A 21,216-nucleotide genomic window follows, 5' to 3' on the forward strand; every position below is an offset into this window, starting at 1 on the left:
ACAGAGGTTAAAAACGTATTCATGTGAAAAGAAAGCATTGAATGATGCACGTTTTTCGTGACACTGTTACTGTTATATTTTTAAACTGTAAAAGATGTTTCCCTTCATTCAGATGCTGTGTTTCAGCATTAAATCATTCATTATAAACAGTCATAACCAGCAGCAAATTATTTCCCACCTACTGAGCCCAGAGATGTCAAACTAAAGCAATTAAAATAATCAAACTCATAACAATAAAATTGACAGAATTTGACTGACTAAAAAAAACAAAACACATGCCACCTAAAGGAAAGATAAAGTTATTTTAATACAGAATTCTACAGAAAGTCATTTTGTTACACACGCTGTGAGACTGTGCTACAGCCATCAGAAAGAATACAATAAAACATTAACATCACTTTTATAAAATGGACTTTGTAATAAAAAAACAAACAGGAAGTGTTCATTAAAATATAAACTAGTACAGAAAATAAACCATTACAAAATACAAACGTTAAACTAGTCTTTAGTCACTTTAGACTGGATTTTTCCGTACGTCGATCAATGAGTTGTTGGGAGTCAGAGTTCCCACGCTGAGGCTAGAGCGTCGGGACTCTCGACGAGATTTAACCACAGGCAGAGATGTGGCTCCCCCCCAGGACCCCAGACCAGTTTGTATGATCCGGTTCCCTGGAGCTTCTCCTGCTGTTTGGAGCCACAGATCCTCAACTATAGCAGGTTCTTCTGTTGGGAGAGAGGAGCGCCTCCATGTGGAGGGGAGTGGGGTGTTCACCAGCTCACGCATTTCCTCCCTGGACTTGAAGGGTCTATCGAGCAGTGCTGATGCTCTGCCTCCTGGTGGGTCCTCTGGACAGCGAGTCACTTTCTCTATGATGCACATGTTTCCTGGTTTACCATCAGAACACACACCTGGAAGAGTTCAGCAGCACAGTTAATGGAAAACATCCCAGTAATCAGCACTTTAGCTGTGTTTAATATCACATACTAACGTACTACACACTCAATGACTATATACAGGGTTCACACACTTTTTTCACAACCATTTTTCCAAACTTTTTAGAAATATTTAACCACATTTCCATGACTTAGTTTTGAACCGTTAAGATCTATTTTACCAAAAAAGAGCCAGTGTAACATAATGTGGAAGAGGGAATGCAAGTTATCCGTCACTGATATCTATCATATAGCATCGTACAATGGCACAATCACCTTTGACATCCTTTTGGCAATATTTTTCTTAAATAACGATGCATCAGCTATCATATGTAACAATAACTAACTTAGTGCTACCTTAGGGTTAAGGGACTTGCTTAAGGTCCCATAGTAATAGCGTAGGTTGGCTTTTGAACATTAAAATAAAATAGCCTATATTTCCAAAACGGTTAAATTATTCCATGACTTTTCAAGACTGGAAAATCCCTTTTTTAAATTCCATAACTTTTACAAGAATTTCATGACCGTGGGGACCCTGTATATACTACAAGTATGATTAGGATGATGAGCGTTCCCACTAAAGTATACTTCCAAATTTCCCAACACGCATTTTGAACCGACAACAACAAAAAGTGAAAGCACCCCAAGGCTAAATAATTCCATTAATTCGCCACATTTGAAAGTTCTGAAAACATTTTAAGTGCCAAAGTGACTGAGTAGAAAATCAACATGTGGTTATTTGACCCATAAAACTCACAGAAAACACACTTCATGTCGACATTTCTGAGATTTTCAGAGACCTGCCATTGTGCCATTGACTAAACGCAATAAACTAATGGAAGAAAAGAAGAGATGCTTTTATTTTGAAAAGGGAATTCTTGATTTTTAGCTTGAATCCGGTGTCATGGTCTGAGTTTACCTCCGTACTGAGATTATAACCCTAACCTAACCCTAACCCTAACATAATCCAATAAACAAATAAAACATGTCCGTTCACTTTGAAAACAAAAACGAATTATTACTGTTCTTTTTTTTTTTAGCAAACCTTAATTTTCCGGTGGTGCGCATGTGCATTAATGCGCATAGACAATCTCAGTACGATGCGCACTGAGTACATGACACCGGTCCCAGGACGATTTCACGTTTGCTCGCAATGCATCATGGGGCGGTTTGATTTTGACTAGTGTGCCCACTGTGCGTAATTAAAAAATGTCCTGATATAGTATACATCCAGGTATTTCTCGCATACGTTAGCATGCCATTTCAAACACAGATTGTGATTCTGTTCCTATCGAATATTAAAATGTTTTCAAAACTCAGCCCATCGTATGGCAGTAAAACTGAGCTCAAGATGTAATAAAGGACAGTAGTTCTGATTATTAGTGATTGAGTTAGCATTGACAACGTTGATCTGCATTGAGATCAGCGGGACATTTTCTTGTCATATTGACTGATTTATTTCTGATTATTGTTATTACTGTTGGTGTCCTACTCATTTTAACTGGATTTTTAATGAAAACAACAAAAATCAATACATTTGGGATGTGGTAAAGTGGGATTCAAGCTCATGTCATCACATGATAATCACAATTTTTATTGGACTCAAAAAAAAAAAAAAATTAATAAATAAAAATAAAAAGTATTCAACATAGAAAAGGCATAGGAAAGTGAACCCAATAATGGATGTGAAGATGTTTCTATGTATCTTTTACCTTTAGGAGTCTCTTTCTGCTGAGTGGCTGAACTGCAGAGCTCTCTCAGTCTGGTGCTCAACTCCAGGTTGGCTGCTTTGTAGTGGTTCAACTCCTTACTGAGGTTATGGATCCAGCCCTCATACTGCCGCTGCCTTCCTGCCAGGCCCTCGTCTATTTGCTCTGTTGAGATGAGAGGACACGCTCCACAATAAGCAGCTGGTAAAGTGAATACACTTAAAACAATCAGCAAAAAGTCAATGCATGTGTCTGAATAGTCCCTCCTATCTCCTTTCCTATCCACTTTTCCTGATGACGTCATGGGGTTAAGAAAAGGTGTTAGGAGAACTTCCTAAAGGAGTTAGGGAAAGGCCATCACGTTGTTTTGAGAATCAGACACTCTTCCACTAGGTGACGTAATAATCCAACGACGGTGAAGGTTAGTGACATCTGCCATGGTGAAAAAACAACAACTTTCCAAAAAAGGACTATTAAAAGCACATTTATAACACATTCCCCTGTGCCTCTAAATGCTGCTATAATCTCAAATATCACAAGGTTTGAATGTAAATCAAAGGAACAGAGGCTACATTGAGAATGGTTGCTTACTCTCACCTTCCACTCACACATATGAATGATGTTGAATGAAACATAATGTGGCTAAAAATGTATCTGATCCCTTTTTCTTGAACAACAGTGTGTCAGTTTTATGTCAGTTATAATCTGTTAATATGGCTTACATATCATAAAATATGGGTTTCAGATTATTCAAAGTTGTTCAAGGCATATTATTGCATTGGTAATTAACATAATCTGCGTCCCTTTTTAGTCTTTGTGAGTTTCCGTAAACGCTCAGATGAGCATGTCCCTTTAAATGTTGTCGCCGCAAGGCATTGTGGGCCAGCATTATCAGGTCTCCTTTGGTAAAGGATACACCAGTGTTTCCTAGGCTAAAGGAGGTTATAAAAGAAGCATTGAGTCTCCTTTCCTTAGCTTTAAGAGAATTTGAATGGCTGCCACTTAAACACTTCCGAGGGTTAAGGAACAGTGGATAGGAAAGGAGATAGAAGGAACTATTCAGACGCAGCCAATGACTTTTACCCCCACTGTTCTGTCAAACTGCCTTGGAGCTGCTTCCTCCCTCTTGCTAGGCAGGGGAAGGGCCAAGTGGAAGCTCCTCCTACTTGTGAGTGTGCGCACCTGATTCTTTTAACATTAAGCAGTCACTGTGGGTGAACTGAGACAATGGCAGTGCTTGCTTAGTAGCTGCAGAGGAAAGAGTTGTTTCCATTAAATTGGAAATGAACTTTGATGTGCAAAGACTTTACATGTGTGATAGACAGCAGGTAAGAACCTCGACATAACCACGGGTTTCATAGAAACTTCTGTTACTTAGAGAGTTCGGTCAAAAGTAAAACTTGGGAAACTTGGACTTAAAACATTGTTGAGCATGGGCACTTAAGTTGAATGCGTTTCTTGTTCATTTATTTGTAAAGTTTGGGAAATTGCTTATTTGTTTAACAGGAAATTCAAGGAATGTTGAGTTTGATGTACTTGTTTAATTGAAAGATTTATTAAGCTACTTAATCTTCTTAGTCCTTTGCTGTTCTTTAAAATGTACTTAAAACACTGGAAACATTTGAACGGACCGGGCCATCAGAACCGAACCATGGTTCAATGCGTATCGAGGTAAGCATTGAACCACGGGTTGACTGTATTGTTGTATCCATAATAAATACTGTACAGACATGTTAAATTCTGTTAAAATTTTGTTGTAAAAATACCAATAATTTAATGTCATTGATTAAGATTGGAAGAGGAAAATCTTGTTTAGGAAAAAAAATAGTGCTGATTTAAAACTGTAAAAACAAACAATACTTGAAAGAAGTAATTAAAGGTTTAAAGAGTGAAAAGAAATTATTTTCAAATCAAGAACAGCAAGAAATTAGGATCGACTTGATGCCCACTTAGATATTTCCAAAGCACTTGACATTGTTAGCCACAACTACCCCATCATACAGACAGAGCTAACATGCAAGCTAGCAAGTGAATGTGTAGGCCAATATCATCCAACCAGCAGCAAAAAGGGGTGTTTTGGTTTGTAAGCGGGTACACCCCCTTCAAAGACAGAAACACCTCCTTCTTCTTATTCGCTTCAGGTCTTGATCGGTATTTCAAAATAAGATATTGTAATAGGGTTAGGGTCATATTTTCCATGACGTATATGCTGAAGCAGTAACCAAGCAGCAGAAATTAAGTTTTTTCAAACCCTTTCTGATTGGTTGGTGAAAGGAACCGGAACCCTCACTAAGGCGGTTTTGTAGCCCACAGCTGGCCCAACCCTCCTTGAGTGGGCTCACCTCGACACTGCTGCAGGAGCAGCTGCACGCTCCTCTCGTGCTCCTTCTGTTGCTGCGTGAGCCGCCGATCGGTGTCCAGCTGTGTACGATCCAGGGCGCTCTCCAACCACTGGATGAGCTTCTGCTGCTCGTCCAGTTGCATTTCCAGTTCAGCCAGTGCAAGCTGCAGCTTACGCTCTTCCTCACGCAAAGACACCACCTGCGGCACAACGACACGTACAAGCTCTGCTGAAACTACATTAACAAATAAAGCAATGTCAACATATTAATTATGAACAATAATGTAGTCGTAAATAGGGCTGCCAATTTTGTCGTTTAGTCGACTAATTGGTCGACCAACAATGGTATTGGTTTCAATACCGTTAAAAAATAAAAAATTCACTGCACTTATATAGGTGTTAAAGGTGCAGTCTGCAACTCTTATAAAAGTGACGTTTTGTCATATTTGCTAAAGCTGTCGCTATGTAAGGACAGCTTTACATCAAACTAGTAGTTTGTGTAAAAGAACAGACTCATTGAGTCCCTCCTGCTGCCCCTGCAGCCTTTGGCAGATTGTCAGAATGCACTGCGACTGGGCAAAAACAACCAATCAGAGCCAGGATTGTGTTTGATGGACTGTCTGACAGCTGTTGCTCACAGTCCCCGCCCCTTTCCCGGGGCTGTAGTGCCATCTTTTTTACAGTGTAAGGTCTGGAGGAGTAGAAGATGAAATTGGTGACTTTTCTGCTTGAAAGGTAATTACTGCTGCTTGATTTACATTGTTTTATTTGTAATTGTTACGCTAGAACTCTGTGGTGCATGTGTTGTTCGTGTGCGTGCAGCAGCCTCCGTGTGAGCTGCTGTAAGTGACACTGAGTTGCTGCTGCTGAGGTGTGTGCACATTGAGAGAGAGAAGCGCTGCAGTAATATGCTTTTAACAGAGCATGTTATATTACTGTGATGTTGCTGTCTGGTTAACGTTAGCTTGATAGCTCCTCTGAGGGAGGGACTTTGGAAAGTTTGGAGGCAGGGCAAGAGAGCAGCGGATAGAGAGGGATAAGAGAGTCACGGACTGCACCTTTAAGGATTAAATATCAAATATCATTTATTTAATGTCTAAACATGATTCTATGTCCGGCAACAGCTGTTTAAGTGAGTGAGTGGCTGCAAAAAAAAGTGTTGCCTTTCAGCTTTCAGTGCAGTGAGCTATCTCAGAGCAGAGAGGGCACAAATTAAGACAGGCTTGAAGCACAAGCATCCACTATTAAATCAATCCTTTTTCTGCACAAGAACATGGATTTTTGATATGTAGGTGATGTAAATAGATCCACTGCTGTCTCTGGCGCCGTGGGGCACACTGCGCACCTGTGTGTTTGACGTGTGATTGTTTCTATTTGTGTTCTGATGTTGACATTAACAGTTGTTTATAGTAAAAGCAGGCTTACCACTAAAACAAACGTAAATACGTCATTTGTATGAGGAAAAAATAGGTTGTAATTGTCCGTTTCAGGTCGGGCTCTGATATAAATACCAAATGTCTGTCGGACATGTAGGTTTCACTTTTGATTTGTTGGGTTCAGGTCAAAGCTTGAATAAGGTTCATATCATAAATGGTCTGTTTTTGAAAGCAAATCAGCACCACAAAATGTCAAAACAAAATATGTCTTTTTCTTTCTCTTCGTCCTCCACTGCACCTGCTCATTCATTCTCCGTTTTTTTTTTTTGGTCAAATAATGGCTACGTGTGCTGTAGTCTTGGTCGACCAACCATTTTCTTGGTTGACTACTGCCCTAGTTGTTATCTGTTAATGGAGCAATGCAAACCTTGTCAAAGTACTTGCACAGCAGAGCTCTGGTCTCTGAGGCAGAAAGGTAGCTGAGCTTTGCCATGAGATTCATTTCCCACTGGGAGAGCATACTGGCAGACGCCCTCAGCTGCCTCTGCCTCTGAGTGATGGCTTCATTCTTGTACTCGATGGCTGCATCCAGAGCTTCTATGGCCTCGTCCAACTGGAACAGTGTTCTCTCCTCCTGGTGATAGAGCAAACAACAGTTTAATCATCAGAAACGGAGCCTCGGCCTCTCCAATCTGTGCATCTGTTCCTCCACAGTTTATATGAGAAATCATAATCATTATTATTCTGAACCTGAAAGTTAGGGGTGTACATTGCCAAGAATCTGAAAATACGATACAATATATCGCGATATATAAATTATAATTATATAAATTTCACCTTTACAAGTACAAAAACTTATGATAAAAAGTAAAGTACTAATATCAAAAACAAGTGTAATGTTTATCAAACTAACATTTTTTTTAAGTTTTGCTTCTACAACAGATTCTGATTCTAAGTTCTTAAATAATTTTTTAAAAGTAACCACATACATCTACATAAGTGCAAAGTATGTTTTATGAAAATAAAGTGCAATCTACTTCCAAGCTAAAATGCACTGAGGAGTGAGGTAGTTTAACAAGGTCTTGTGTGGTTCACTGACAGGTGCGATGCATATGTTGGCGTAATTAAATGTTTTTCTTTTTGTTAAACATGATTAAAAAAAATCAATTTGGACATTTTTTGGATCGAGATGAATTTTGCGCACTGAATTATCGCAATACATCGCCAAATCAATTTTTTTTCTTCCACCCTTAATGAGAGTAATGTCTGACCTCAGGTGAGAGCAGGTTGCCCTGCCGCAGTTTATCGTCCAACTCAACACGCTGTTTCAGCAGCAGGTCTTTCTCCTGCCGTAGGTTGGAGATTTCCTGGCGGATTTGCTCCGAGTCTTGAGCGCTACCGCTGCGTAGGAGTCCGTTCCTCTCACTCAGCTCCAGTTCAAGGGTTTCAATACGTCCAGTAAGTGTCGCCAGGTCTTTATTTATGGCCTACACAGGAGAGGAAAACATTAGTTTTTATCATTTACTTCTAACGTTATTCATTATTCTATCAAACTAAGTTGATTGGTTCTTGTGTACCTGACTGGAGCGAAGTCTTTTGGTCTCCAGCCCGCTGCGCTCCTGGAGCAAGGCTTCTTTTTTGGCCAGGATATCCTCTCGTTTAGTTAACTCTCCTTCGAGGTCTTCTAGACCTCTCCTCTGTTCCAGCACACGCTCCATTTCCTCATCCAGCCAACGCTTTTGTTCCTCAATTTTCTGCTCACACAGAGAAACAATAGTATTACATATTTATGAACCCAAGTGCAGTCTTTAAATTCACAAATAACTAGTGGTGGAACTAGATTAAAGAAATGAATCTAATTATCTAATCTGTCTATGCAAATAATCAAAATTATTCGCATAACAATATTTGCAACGTTTTTCCAATTTGAATGGATTTTGGTATATGACTGAATCAAAGAAAACTAATGAGCTTAAACAAGAAAAGTATGTTTATTTTAATCACTGAGTGCGAACATAATGTGCAATACGGATAAAGAATATTATGGTTGCATTGTTAACAAAGCACAAACTTAAATTTAAGTAAGCTATATTCATGGTTTTCCAGACTTTTTGTGAACTTTCTAAAACATTTGTTTTTGTGTATTAAAATAAAAAACTAAATTTCTTGCACAATTCGTACACAACTGGGCTTTTGTTTTCCATCCAGTGTTATTTCAAACTAAAATTAACGCCCACGAAACACAACTTTCCTTTGGGTTTTTTCAGTTTCTTGTATTGTAGACTATGCATCAGTATTATAGGTATACTGTACCGGGAACTCGTGAAATGAGAACGGTTCCACGCTGTTTGGAGTGCAAAAAAAGTGATATTTTCCTGTAACTACTTAATCGCAAATAACGTGTTCAAGTCCCAGCCCGACACATACTTAATATTTAAAACCTACTGGCTAAGCAGTGGGAAACAAAGCTCACCTGTTGTTCTTCTAATGAAATGACGGAGCCGTTACTGCCGCTACGTCTCTGCCTCTGAAAGGCAGCGATCTCCTCAGTCTTAATCCTCAGGATCTTCTGCTGCTGCTCATTCTTAATCTCAAGCTCCTGTAATAAAGCAGGGACAGAAGGTAACCCAATCACAGGACTGGGAAATAACATTAGAGAAACCATTTATCGTTACCTTGACTCTGTGTGTCCTGCGTTGCATCTCTGTCTCCAGACGTCGTTTCTGCTGACTCTCCTGACGCAGGCGCCGCTGCAGCAGCTCCTGCTGCTGCCTCATGGACTGGACGCTTCGCTCCAGCTCCAACACACGTCGTTCACTTTGGACAGGAAGGTTGGCGAGGCGAGCGGTGTCCCTCTGACGCTGACTCAGAACCTGATAATCAATCACAAAGGAAACGCCTCGTGTTTAACAAATTAATTCTCATTGGCCACGGTTATATGATTTTTAATTCAGAATTAATTTTTTCCGAATTAAAAAACTCTGGCTCCGGTTTTAGTATCACCCGTCCAATGAAGCTTGTTTTGTTTGCTGATGTCCACGTGTGTGTAATAAGTTTGTGTCCGCGTGGATTTCCGCATGTTTATGCTTCCGTCCATCCACTCTTTTCATTATATCCATGTCTTCAAATGATCTTCTTAAATAAATGGTCTCTGCTCCAGTCCGTGACGCCATCTTGGATTATGTATGTCATCGCGACTGGCCGAGAATGTGCAGACGACCGGAATTAACATAAAGCCGAAATAAGTGTTTACAAGATGGATTATTTATTTAATTCGGAATTACATTTGGATCTAAGTGTTTACAAGATCAGTTTAAAGAGGATTTAACTTTTGTTCTGAACATTTTGTTCTACCCTGACTTCCCTACTTCATCCCCCCTCACCAAGGTGTAACACTGTCCTCTTTTTATATTCTCCCTTTAACAAAGTTTTTCTTACCCTTCCTTAAGGAAGGTAACAAAGGTCACAATTATGCAATAAAATAATGCATTTATTTAATTGCAATAATAAAACATCCATGGCTGTCAAGAAAAGATTGCACTATATGTAGTGTTGACCTTACACAGCATGTGTCGACAAGGTAGAAAAAAAAAAAAACAAAACCCCTTGATCTATTCGCATTCTGAGTTGGCTGTGATTGTCACACCTGAACTTTGCTCTGGGCAGCAGCGATTTTCTGACGACATTCTTGCGCTCGGGTCTTGTCGGTCACGCTGATTTCTCTCTCCTGCCTCTCCAGATCTTGCAGCTGCCGTTGGGCTTCCTGCAGCTCTTGTCGTGCCTGCACAGCCTCACTCTCCAGAGCTGTGATCTTATGGCTATACTGCTTGTTTAAGGCTTGGGCATCTTTTCCTAAAAGAAGCACACACACATTGCAGAAGGGAAGTTTCTTTAAAAAAATCATGCAGTTAGACCGTAATACTAAGCTTTTGCATCCATCTATCTGTACCTGTTTTAACGAGCTCCTTGATGAGTTCTTCTTTCATGCGGATGGTAACGGACAGTTCACGGATCTTTTGCTGTGCCTGAAGGAGTCCCCACTCTGACACGCCTTCAAAGCTTTTCAGGCTTTCCACAAAACTGGAGTTGGCTTAATGAAGAAAAAGTGTGCAGGTGGTTGGTAATGCTTGTATTTGATGAGTAGCCATGACAATCATTATTACCACCTGTCAAACAGCTGGGAGTGATTATTATAAATTAATACAATTGAACAGTTAGAGTGAAACAGACACCAAAAAAGGCATCATAACATCTGGAATCACACAATATTTCTACTTCTTTTAATCCTTCCTGTTAGGGCAGTGTTTTTCAACCTTGGGGTCTGTACCCCATGTGAGGTCGCCTACAATGTCTTGTAATTGATAAAGAAAAATAGTGATTGGAAATAAATTTCAAAATCATTATTTTTCAAATGAAAACAATCTTAAACTGTATTCTATACTTTCACTTTGTCAAATATAAATCTAATTAAAAATATTAAAATGCAGTTTAAAAATGTCTTAGCTGGCACAATTTGTCACTAATCCTGGCTACTCTGTATTTGTAATACAGTATAACAAACATGATCTAAAAAAAAGTCTTTAGGGTCATCAGGAAATTCTTGATATCAAAATGGGGTCAAGATCCAAAAAAAAGGTTGGGAACCATTGTGTTAGGGTAACAATGTGTACATTTACCACAGTCATTTGTGACATGAACAATTCTTCTGATTGTATTCAAAACATGTTCAATAATGTTACATGTTATGACATGGTTTAAAGCCATTGTGTCTGCATGTTATTGCACTTACATGCTTTTCTGGCTAAACACAGGTGTTGGTTCCTTTGAGGCAGCTGAAAACTTGTCCCTCTCCCAGTAGCTGCGTGTCCTGCTGACAGTGAGTCCTGTTTGCTCCAGCTCAGGTTTGACTGCCTGAGGAAATTTAACAGTGTCAAATTTTATTAACCCCGAAAAGAAAATCCTTATTTGTTTTAAATCTGATGAATCCAAAACACGTTTAATTAACATTAAAATAACATGTGAATTAAAAAGATCTGATGATAAAAATAATGTCAACAGCTGGGTTTCCATTACAGATTTTTGCAAAATAAAAGTAATATTTCTAAATGTCGACAAAGTATATTTGTGCTTTGAAGGAGTTTCCATTGAAGGTTGTTTTGGGCAGGAGCCTCGTAACTCACGTGAAATCTCATCCCGCTGCAGGAAGATGAACGCTCCAACTTCCTTTTACAACTCTGTATTCCTTTGTTGTTTGCTGTCTAATGTGATAATGATTAAATATAATGGTAAGAAATGTCTGTCTTCTCTTCTGTTTACATGTACCGCACCATGTTTTCTTCGAGAGAAGTGGTCATGTGACCAGGCATGTCCCATTCTGTGACGTGTATTTGCAAAAAGTGTTTCCATGGCGCTTTTGCGATGCAATTCAATATCAAAATGTCTGAAATTCCTCTTCATGAAAGCGTAAAAACATTGAGGGTTTTTTCAAATTTCTGGTGTTTCCATTACCAGTTTTTAATGTGCTATTTAAATTTTGTGCATTTCCAAGAATAATGGAAGTACAGCTTTTGACATTTTGAATTTGAGGCAGTTATAAAGTCATAAATAGCCACTCTTAATGACATACCTGAATCTTTCCTGGTTGAGACTATGGCTGCCTTCTTCCCTGTGATACATTTCGACTCCTCTTGGGATCCCGTTCTCCTCGTATATTTTCCCACTCTGGTCCTCAAAATGTGCATGGCTGAGTGTCCCCCCTGTGTTGCCCTGTATCAATACAAAACCCACACTTAGCCGTGTTGGATGTTTACATTATAAACCACAGCTGCAGCTGGTTTGTGTGTTACCAGCTGCAAAACGCCTCCATTCTGAATGTGCTTAGTTGAGCCCATTGGTGCCGTGTGCGGTCGCAGTCTCAGGCCGAGGCCCATCAGGCCCGGGGTAGACAGCTGACACTGCAGCTCCAAAATCAGGTCCTGCTGCTCCTGCAGCTTATCACTCTAACACAGAGAGAACACAATGCAATCACACATGTCCATTATTGCAACATATCTACTGAACATCTGTAAAGTAGATTGTGAGTACTGTGGTGCCATGTTACAGATCAATGAAATCAATGCTGTGGGCACTAGGCAGAAAATAAATTCACTTGACACGTCATAGCTGAGCAGAGAAAGTCTGCTGCAGGGGAGAGGTGATTAGAAGCACCTGCTGCTTGTACTGCTCCATTGCATCCTCCAGAGCTGCTAAAAAGTCTATGTTCTCCGTCTCCAGTCGCTGGATCTGCGCCTGAAGCTGGGAAATAGTTTCCTCTTTCTCTCCTTCTGCCTCACCGTCATGGCTCCACCTCTCCTCCACTGTTCCAGCATCCTGTGACAGAAGTCAGGTTTCAAACAATCAAAAAACCTCTGACTTGAGCAAATAAATACTGAGACGAAGACCAACCTGGCTCCTCACAGTGGGCCTACCCCTCCTTAACGTAACGCTGTCCTCAGTGGAGCTGTTCTCAATGCCGCTGTCTGGTCCTGATGCGGTGGTCAAACCGCTGCGCTCCTCCTCAACGGAGCACAGCCACTCCTTCACTCTCAGACTCTGCTCTGCTGTCAGGGCGCCTTCACTCTGCAGCTCCCGCAGCAACCTGCACCCCAGCAACACAGAGGGAGGAAACAGATGTCTAAGTTTAAACATTTCTGATAAGGGGACCAGAGCTTTGATTGAGAATGAAAAACGAGCTGAACAATTTTACCGACCCAAGACCACCTTTGATCATGTATTGTGTATATGTAGGGCCCTATCATTTCCACGTTAATGGAATCGACCAATGAAAACGAAATCCACCGTTGAACGGGGAAATTGACAGAATGTGGATAAAACACCGTCACCGTGAGGCAAAGAACGTTATGGGGAAATTTTTGCGGGGGCCGTTCATTCTAGTGCATATGCCCGCCCCCCTCCCATCCTGGCCACTTCAACATGTGGAAGTGTCCACCATAAACACCGTCTAAACAGCCAAAACACTATGTAACTAATCACTCACTACCAAATACAGATCAGGCCAATTTCCACATCATTTTTGTGACTGTGAAGCTCTGCCTGTTGCTCGTGAAACCCTGGGGTGCTCTGTAAAAACACGAGCACCTTAATAAGCTTCACCTGCTGAGTTTTGACAAAAAAATTAAAAAAATGAATGTGGACAACAAGGAATTTGGAAAACATTTTAATGGATCTTATATATATATGTTGTGTGGGGTTGTTTTTTTTGAAGTGTCCCTTTGTGCACATGCTTGTCTGTTTCTGCCCATGGCTTGGTCACTCACTGCTTATGGGATGTAGTTTGAGTTGTTACTTGACAAAAGCTATAACAACCAGTGACTTCCTTTCCCCGCTTTGAGCTCACCTGTACGCGGTGTCCGTGCAGGTCCTATAATGAGCGCTCTGGACCTGCAGTCTGCTGATCTCTCCGTCTCCGAGGCGGGGCCTCCTGTTTGGATCCCCGTGTGCAATGATGCGTGTTTCCGAGCGCTGCCGGGTTTCCAGGGCTCTGCGCAGAGCCTTGATCTGCTGCTCCAGCCCTTCTACGCGATCTGGCTCTCGCTTGCAGTTCACCGTAGCTCGGTTCTGAATGTTTCTGGCTCTTGTGGCGTAGTTTAATGTATTCAGACTTTCATCAAAGTCTGAAGACGACGGGCTGATACAGGCAATCATCAGGGTTTTAGAATTTCCACCCAAAGAGTCTTTTAGTATCCTAGTTTATAAAAAGAAAAGAAAAAGACTTCACTAAAACAATATCACAGAGTAGGTAGATTTGCATCCTGATATAGTATTTCTTCCTTATATATAATGAAAATTGTTTTTCATTATATATAATAATAAACTAAAAAAAAATCCCAAGACAAATGTGGTACTTCTCCTTTAAGAAGCTTCTTCTGAAGAATCTGCTCAATGAAAGAATGTGACCTTTGCTACATATACTGTTTTCATGTGTTCTGATTTGTAAATATGTATGTGGAAAAGTCACCATGGGGCACAAAAAACAATAATGGCCACTGTTATCATTTTAAACTGTATCTTTAGTGAATTGCTCCATTAAAGATTATATACTGTATGATAGTAGAGGTTTTGTTAGGTTATGTTCTTTAAAAGTTCTAGAGCAGCAGGAGATAAATGATCACTTCCATGTGTGAGACACGTCTGCAGCTATTTTGCTTGGAAGAGTCATTATTGGCTGTAGTAGTAGTAACCAGACTGACGATTCCGGGGAACTGATCTGGCCGAAAAATACAGCGTTTCACCTCCGCATACCACAGCATCCATTTCTACATCTTTGTAGCGTATTTGTATTATCACAGTTTCATTAAAAAATAATAATGCATCAATTTTATATAGCGCTTTCTCATTGACACTCAAAGTCGCTTTACAGAATTAAGGGATTATTCTTTCACTGCACACTTAGTGGTGGTAAGCTACTGTAGTAGCCACAGCCGCCTTGGGGCAGACTGATGAAAACGAGGCTGCCATAGTGCGCCATCGGCCCCTCCGACCACCACCAACACTCACTCACACACTACATTCATACTAGGCAATGTGGGTGAAGTGCCTTGCCCAAGGACACAATGACTGGAGCGACTGTCCCCCACTGTGGCAGCTGGAATTCTCAGTGGTCTCCCATCCACCTACTAACCAGGCCCAGACCTGCATAGCTTTTAAGATCTAACGAGATGGAGTAATGACCAACTGGTATGGCCACAAAAACACTAACATTAAATCCTTTACCCACCTTGTGATTTTAGAGTCCCTGTAGGGAATGTGGGAGCCTTTCCTTTTGGGGTCCCCTAACGCACCGATCACATTTCCCAGTGCCAGAAGACCAGTGTTTATCTGAATGCTCTCCTTGAGTCTCTCCCCAGTGTTTCCAGTCTTCAAAATGCGCTCTGACCCTGCCAGGTCCACAAAGTGAAACTTGGAAGACAACATTTGGGGCCCGGAATTATTTGCTCCTGTCCCACAGAGTCGAGAGCTTCCCCGTCGCTGGTCCATATAGACAGAGAAAATGGTGTGGGACCGACTTGAGTTCGGATTCATCTGGGTTGAACCAGTATGTCTGGCCGTATTTCCTGACTCGAGCAAGCTCAACACCTCATCGAGACCCTCCACTTCACACTCCTTCACGCCACACAAAACTGTGGATAAAAATACAAAGCAGATCTAACGAAGGATGATTTCATTGAAACAGAATCTGTGCACATGACTCAGAAAACACATTCTCATACCAATGTGACCTTTATCCTCCCGGATATGGATGTCTTTGCTGGCTGTCTCCACTTCCAGTAAGTCCTTGAACTCCTCTTTGTAGACCTCCAGATAGGAGACCCGGACAGAGAAGTCTGTGAGATCATTTTCATCCAGCAGCTTGAAGATATCAGCTACAGCTCTGGGGATGATGCCTTGCTCCTCGTCTCTGAAGGAACCTTAAGATGCCATCGTTGATCATTATCAATAACACTTCATAAAACTGGGAAAGCAGTTCTGACTGGGCTGGGTAATATGGACCAAAACGCAGATCTTGATATTTTTTCTCAAAATGGCAATATACAGTATAAATTTCATTTTTTTTTTTTACCAGAAAGACAATTCTGGGTTAAATATGCAAGTGAAAAATGCCACACACATTTATTAACAGCTGCACAATATGATCCACTTTTGGCTTTTTCTCCGATAAGGGACAGCGCGTGTGAGTGAGCTCTGTAGTGTGGCTTGTTTAGGGGAAGGTCTGGGTTAGAACACACCCAGCAACCCATTTAACTGCTTTTCATGCTGTTCTCAGAAGTAACAAAAGCAGTTACTCCTAAAACGAGTATTTTAATACAAAAAGGCTATAAAATATATATCTCAGAAATATGGAAAAATTGTAAAGGACACTGTTTGACTGTACTCTATTAATAATATTAAATGTGTGATTTGTATTGTGAAGTCAAAACAAGTAAAAAAAAAAAAAAAAAAAAAAAAGTCATTTTCTACTTCGCCAAAATAGAAAACTGGATATATCTTGAATCTCAAATTATTGCCCATCTCTAGTTCTAACCATCTTGGGTAACAAGCTTTATGGAAAATGGTGAAAACACTAGAGGGGAACACAACAAATCTTACAAAGAGTAGCCTCTCCAATGGTGTAGGTCTTCCCTGAGCCTGTCTGCCCATAGGCAAAGACCGTGGCGTTGAACCCTTGGAAGAAGGCATCAATAAGAGGCTGGACAGACGCTGAATAAACCTCCTCTTGACAGCAGGTTTCCTCAAACAGGAAGTCACACACAAAATGACGGTCATGGCCAAGTGTGACCCGAGGAAGCTCCGGGTCTGCAGTGATGCAGCTCTCGTGGGAGTGCAGCAGCTCCTTTGGCAGCAGCGGTCGCACTCGGACGGCCACTTGGACCGCAGAGTATTCTGCTTTGCTTTGGCCCCCGGGCACTTTGGGAGACATCGCCTGTGCTCTGCTAAAGCTCTGCTGGGACCATCTTTGCTCCCTGGAGGGAAAACAATATGTTGTAAATCAGGATTATGCACATTTGCATATTAACACTCAATATAAACTTTTCATGATTTTTTTTAATCTGGCAACCTAAACAGTGTCCTTTCAACAGAGCTCCAGCAGGAGGTATAAAGGAAACATTAATAGATATAAAAATCCCCATTTCACGAGCTTGATAATTGCAAATTGATAAACTGGGTCGCGCTTGACCTAGTCGCTCAAATCCCACAAGTCACATCACTTGAGGGGGGATTACTTGAGGTCGCGTCATTTACATTGATTTGAATGTAATCTCGTCACTTCAGCGGCGACTCTGCGCTGTCGCATAACGACAACCCATTCAACATATAAGTGCTCCTGGACATATCATCATGTTTGGGCATTAAATAAATAATATTTAACATTTAATCCTTATCTACTATAAGTGCATTGGTTTTTTTTTCTTTTTAATGGCGGTATTGATACTGATACCATTGCTACTTTTATGACCCCGCATTATAAGGTATTACCGCCCAAGCCTAATAGACAGTCACTTGTTAAAACTTGTTTTCAACACTTAAAACAGAGAAACGCCATCTCCCGCTTTACTGGCACGGGATAAACTGTAGAGCAGGGGTCCCCAATCCTGGTCCTCAAGGGCCACTATCCAGCATGTTTTAGATGTTTCCCTCTTCCAACACACCTGATTGAAATGAACAGGATTGTTATCAGGCTTCTGCAGAGCTTGATGATGAGTTAATCGTTTGAATCAGGTGTGTTGGAAGAGGGAAACATCTAAAACATGCTGGATAGTGGCCCTTGAGGACCAGGATTGGGGACCCCTGCTGTAGAGGACGCCGCCTCTACTCAAAGTAAGTGTGCGAGCGTGATGGACTGGCATCGTTCCAGGGGTATCCTGGATAAACTGCAGCATCCATCGTAGTAAAACATTTTTTTTTTTTTTTTAAAGCAAATAGCTAAACGTGCAAGTGCGCCTACTTGGTGCTAATTATTAAATAAGTGTGCCTCTGTATATATCCAAGCTCATTTTGTGATGCTCAAAAAAAAAAAAAGTAGACTAATAAAACAATTGTTCCCACCCATGCTTTTTACATGCCCCCCCAAACAAAGACCAAGGTCTGGCGAGGGGTCTGCCTCGAGTGACAGTTATTAGTCTCGGTCTCTCTCTGAGACACACACACACACACACACACACACATACACACACACACACACACACACACACACACACACACACACACACACTATTAACTGATGATGTCGGTTTTTAATAGTTGTCTTTTCATTCAAATGCTGCTTTCATGCAATATGTCTATTTTTGCAAATCTATGCAATTGGCCAGATATATTTGTATTTATAGTTCACTGTTGAATGCGTGCACTTTTATTTGCACTTAAAGTAGGGCTGGGCGATATATCGAATATACTCGATATATCGCAGCTTGTAGTCTGTGCGGTGTTGAAAATGACCATACCGTTAAACTCGCGGACTTTTTTTTTTTTTTTTTTTAAATATCTTAGTGGCATTATGCACAAAAGGTGCACTTAAATTTAGTGTTGTTTTGAAATGTCATCTTAATGACAACATGCACAAAAGGGCACTATTTGTTTTAAAATATTGTAGTGGCATTATGTACAAAAAGTGCACTTTAATTTTGTGTTTTGAAATGCCATGTGAGTTGCATCCTGCACTAATGTCTTGTTTTGAAATGTCTCTGTGACAATTTTGCACAGAACGTGCACTTTCTGTTGACAATTTTATGTTTGAGCCACTCACTGTTTAATAAATACAGTTATGTCAACTTTGACTTAGTTGTGATATCCCCTTTTTTGCATGAAAGTTTAAAATTGGCATATATTAATGCAGTATGATCAAGAATGTTTTAATGTAGACATATAGAATCATCATACTGGTGTGATTTTGTGCATCAAAGTGTTAATTCAAGGGTAATGCAAAATATCGAGATATATATCGTGTATTGTGACATGGCCTAAAAATATCGCGGTATTTATAAAAGGCCATATCGCCCAGCCCTAACTTAAAGATAGTTAAGCTGCACAAAATCTTTAAAATGGTACAGATATACTGTATTTACTGTTTGTTTCTGCAATTTTAATACACTACCTCTTTATTTGGATTTATGTAAACTTTTTGTAATTAAAAGAACTACTTTAAAGAACTCTAAATAAATACTTTTAATAACTTTGACTAGGGATGTCCCAATAAAACTTTTTCACTTCAGATACAATACCGATATTGCAGCCTTGAGTATTGGCCGATACCGATCCGATATTGGCACTATTGTAAATCCAAAGCAGCCGTGTTGCTTGAAAAGAAATGAATGGCTTCTGTACCTGTCAGACGTGCTGCCGCCGTGGTGATGAAGCACACTGAGTCTTGGAATGCTGTTTTGGTGATTTCATAAAACAGCGGCTTTCACAGTTAGCACACACTGGATGGGTTTGTGTACACTTTACAACATGCAGCAGCATGTGATCGAAGTGAAGCGAAGCGGTAAACAAAAAATACGACTACCCAGCTCTCCACTCTCATCCGACAGCCGCAAATACACGCCTTTTGAAATAGCCGCCCTCTACCAACCATCATGTGATCCCGCCTCCCATGCGTTACCACAGCAACCAAACATCATGTCACACATACACAAATATCCTGTTATGGCTCCTATGGGTACAAATCATACATACTTTTTACTTATTTTGTAGTGTGGAATGTTAAAAGTCTAGATCAATTGATGTTACTCAAACAGAGAACAATAGTCAGCAACAGTAGGTATGAGAAAAACTGACCCATTTATTATTAAACAATTGGTTACATAATGCTTAACCTTGAGGACCCCCTCGAAAACGAGATGTTTCATCTCAAGGGGCATATCCTCCAATAAATAAATTTGAAATAATATCTACAGTATTCTACAGCTGAATAAATATAATATATATATAGGAGATTTTAGAGGCAGTCTAATAAAATCCGATATAAATTTTCTGGCTGATATTGGACAGATATCCGATATCAATATCATATCTGGACACCCCTAATTTTGACTGATATGAAGTCCCCTTTGGTAAAGCAAGCATATTCGTCCATGTTCAAAGATATTTGATTCACAGTTGATCTCTGTTGATCTTCATTTGTAGAACCAAGTTAATTTTATTGGTTGAACACTAATGGATGTAACTTTTCCCTGAAGCCATTACATATAAGTTGACCAGAAAATAACAAGTTGTGGCAATAGTCCTGCTGCCTATAAATTTCCCATATAACGGGTCACATTTAGCCATCATCAGAACAGAAGAATACACCAGTAGTCTTCTTTACACCTGTGGTGAGTAGTAGAGGCTGTTGTCCTGCTATGGTCCACTGACTCACTGTGTGTGAAGCCTACACTTTAACGTTAGCTCCCATTGTTTGGAATAAATAGTGTGAACCTCCACTAACACCGTCAGTAGACCTCCACAGACACACCTGAGGTCTGTGGTCTTCACCTAACGCTTGCATTGACATTACACATTCCCTCACACAGTCCACACCGCTCGTTGTAAAGCTGTGCTCCACTGCAGACTGAAGTTAGCTCCAGGCTAACTGATTAGCATCCAGGGAGAGGGAGAGAGCGAGCGAGCCTGAAGGAGCGGACTGGGAAAAGTATCAGGAAGATGGAGAGCAACTAACCTGAGCAGTGTTATTAAACAGTCAGTACTTACTATAATGTAGCAGAGGTGAGACACCGAGGCTTCAGGATCCTCTGAAAGTAGACTTTTAGGAGTGGAAGGTGGGGGAGGTCAGAGGGAGGAGCACCGTACTGGGACTGTTTGGGAAAACTCTGTTTTCTGCAAAGATCCGAACACCGCACCGCATTCCTTCCCTCTGTTTAAGTCCGTCACTTAAAGTTACAAAGATTCGATAGACCCGAATTTCTACCACTGATGTCTCGCGGGCAAAAGGTTGTAGTAGCACAATCTCCACTTTTCTGTAGAACAAACTATAAAGCTGTTTTTCTTCATTAGGGACCGTCTGCTGAGCGAAAAACATGCATTAAGAGCGGAGCGGGCAGGGACCGTCTACAAAGTGCAACGACGAAAGGACATTTCAACAACAAAATCTAAAACCTCACCAGGGTTGGGGTCAATTACATTTTTAAATTACAATTACGTCTTCAATTATTCATGTTAAATTACAACTCAATTACGATTACGTTGATCAGAATTTTTCTAATTACAATTAAAATGATTATTTTCCCCTTTAAAGCCTTTACAATTATGTTCTCAATTATTCATTCATTCAATCATTCATTTTCAGACCCACTTATTCCTGCTC

At 40.5% G+C, this 21,216-nt stretch overlaps 1 protein-coding gene across 1 annotated transcript; it reads right to left on the minus strand.

The window, feature by feature from the left end:
* Nucleotides 1-288: 288 nt before the first annotated feature.
* On the minus strand, nt 289-20,900 carry kif7 (kinesin family member 7). The gene is made up of 20 exons (XM_028443086.1): nt 20,604-20,900; nt 16,506-16,879; nt 15,629-15,826; nt 15,136-15,538; nt 13,756-14,103; nt 12,804-12,996; nt 12,567-12,728; nt 12,206-12,358; nt 11,986-12,125; nt 11,149-11,270; nt 10,309-10,449; nt 10,006-10,211; nt 9,035-9,232; nt 8,833-8,958; nt 7,937-8,113; nt 7,631-7,846; nt 6,787-6,993; nt 4,985-5,183; nt 2,646-2,807; nt 289-909 (listed from the first exon to the last, which is right to left on the minus strand). Exons 2-20 carry the CDS (start codon nt 16,834-16,836, stop codon nt 515-517), a joined length of 4,077 nt encoding a protein of 1,358 aa, XP_028298887.1. The 5' UTR covers nt 16,837-16,879; nt 20,604-20,900; the 3' UTR covers nt 289-514.
* Between the last annotated feature and the right edge of the window lie 316 nt (nt 20,901-21,216).

Source organism: Gouania willdenowi, chromosome 3 (genome assembly GCF_900634775.1).
Source record: "Gouania willdenowi chromosome 3, fGouWil2.1, whole genome shotgun sequence".
Lineage (NCBI taxonomy): Eukaryota > Metazoa > Chordata > Actinopteri > Blenniiformes > Gobiesocidae > Gouania > Gouania willdenowi.

Excerpts from the sequence above, each read along its gene's own strand:
- kif7 (XM_028443086.1), bottom strand. The coding sequence starts at position 16,836 with ATGTCTCCCAAAGTGCCCGGGGGCCAAAGCAAAGCAGAATACTCTGCG. Across the intron at positions 10,212-10,308 it reads CAAGGAGCTCGTTAAAACAG|GAAAAGATGCCCAAGCCTTA; the intron begins GTACAGATAGAT and ends TGCTTCTTTTAG. Across the intron at positions 910-2,645 it reads GCAGAAAGAGACTCCTAAAG|GTGTGTGTTCTGATGGTAAA; the intron begins GTAAAAGATACA and ends GAACTCTTCCAG.